The following is an 835-nucleotide window of genomic DNA, read 5'->3' on the forward strand; positions in this document are numbered from 1 at the left end:
AATTTGACTCTGTGTGTGTGTGTGTGTGTGTGTGTGTGTGTGTGTGGTATCAATATAAGACAACTCTCTCTCTCTTTTTTTTTTTACCAAGCATGAACAACTGTCTCAATTTTATTTAACATTTTTAAATGACTATACAACTTTCTATAATACACAATATAAAAAAAGTGCAAAATATTTACCATAAGCATGTGGTTATGAAAGTGAATACCCACAGCGGTTGCATCATCAACCGAACTAAGTACTTTTACTCATTTAAAGAAGCCACAGCGTTTTCTGAAAGTTTGTTGGACGTTAACAGCTGTTCTACATCTTCTCCCACTACCGTCTTCAGAACTGGTTCATATTGCTTAGCACATAACCACTGGGGGTTAAGAAGGTGGTAAAAAACACCATGAGGGCAATAGCCACCTCTACGGTCGACGCGGGGCACTGGCGGGGAGGCTCCAAGTGGGCCAGGCGCTGACCAGGCTGCAGGACCAGCAGGGTCACATGGCAGCTGGGAAGTAGGCAGAGAACCGGCAGGCGCGGCATGACTCGTTGGCTGAGGCACAGCAAGGCGAAGACGCGAGGCGAGGTGAGGTGAAGTGAAGTGATGTGAGGCGAGGTTTTTTGACATAAGATCTGAGCTCTGTAGTTAGCAAACTGGAGATGCAGGAGAGCCAGCTAGTGGTGTAAGTTCCAGACTGAGCTTGAATGCAGGAGAATACTGATGTCCCAGCTTGAAGACAGTCAAGCAGTTAGAAATAAGTTTTCTTATTGAGTCTTTTAGTCTATTCATTCCTTCAATGGGTTGGTTGAGGCCCATTCACATTGGGGAGGACAGTCTGCTTTA

The 835-nt window shown here is 45.0% G+C and overlaps 1 protein-coding gene across 1 annotated transcript; it reads right to left on the reverse strand.

Annotated features, from left to right (window-relative positions):
* Positions 1-330: 330 nt before the first annotated feature.
* Positions 331-534, reverse strand: LOC116756349 (cytochrome c oxidase subunit 8C, mitochondrial). Its single transcript, XM_032636621.1, has one exon. It carries the CDS (start codon positions 532-534, stop codon positions 331-333), a length of 204 nt encoding a protein of 67 aa, XP_032492512.1.
* Between the last annotated feature and the right edge of the window lie 301 nt (positions 535-835).

The sequence above is a fragment of the Phocoena sinus genome, chromosome 7 (assembly GCF_008692025.1).
Source record: "Phocoena sinus isolate mPhoSin1 chromosome 7, mPhoSin1.pri, whole genome shotgun sequence".
Taxonomy (NCBI): Eukaryota; Metazoa; Chordata; class Mammalia; order Artiodactyla; family Phocoenidae; genus Phocoena; species Phocoena sinus.

Bases quoted from the DNA above. Each gene is read 5' to 3' on its own strand.
- LOC116756349 (XM_032636621.1), bottom strand. From the start codon at position 534: ATGCCGCGCCTGCCGGTTCTCTGCCTACTTCCCAGCTGCCATGTGACC.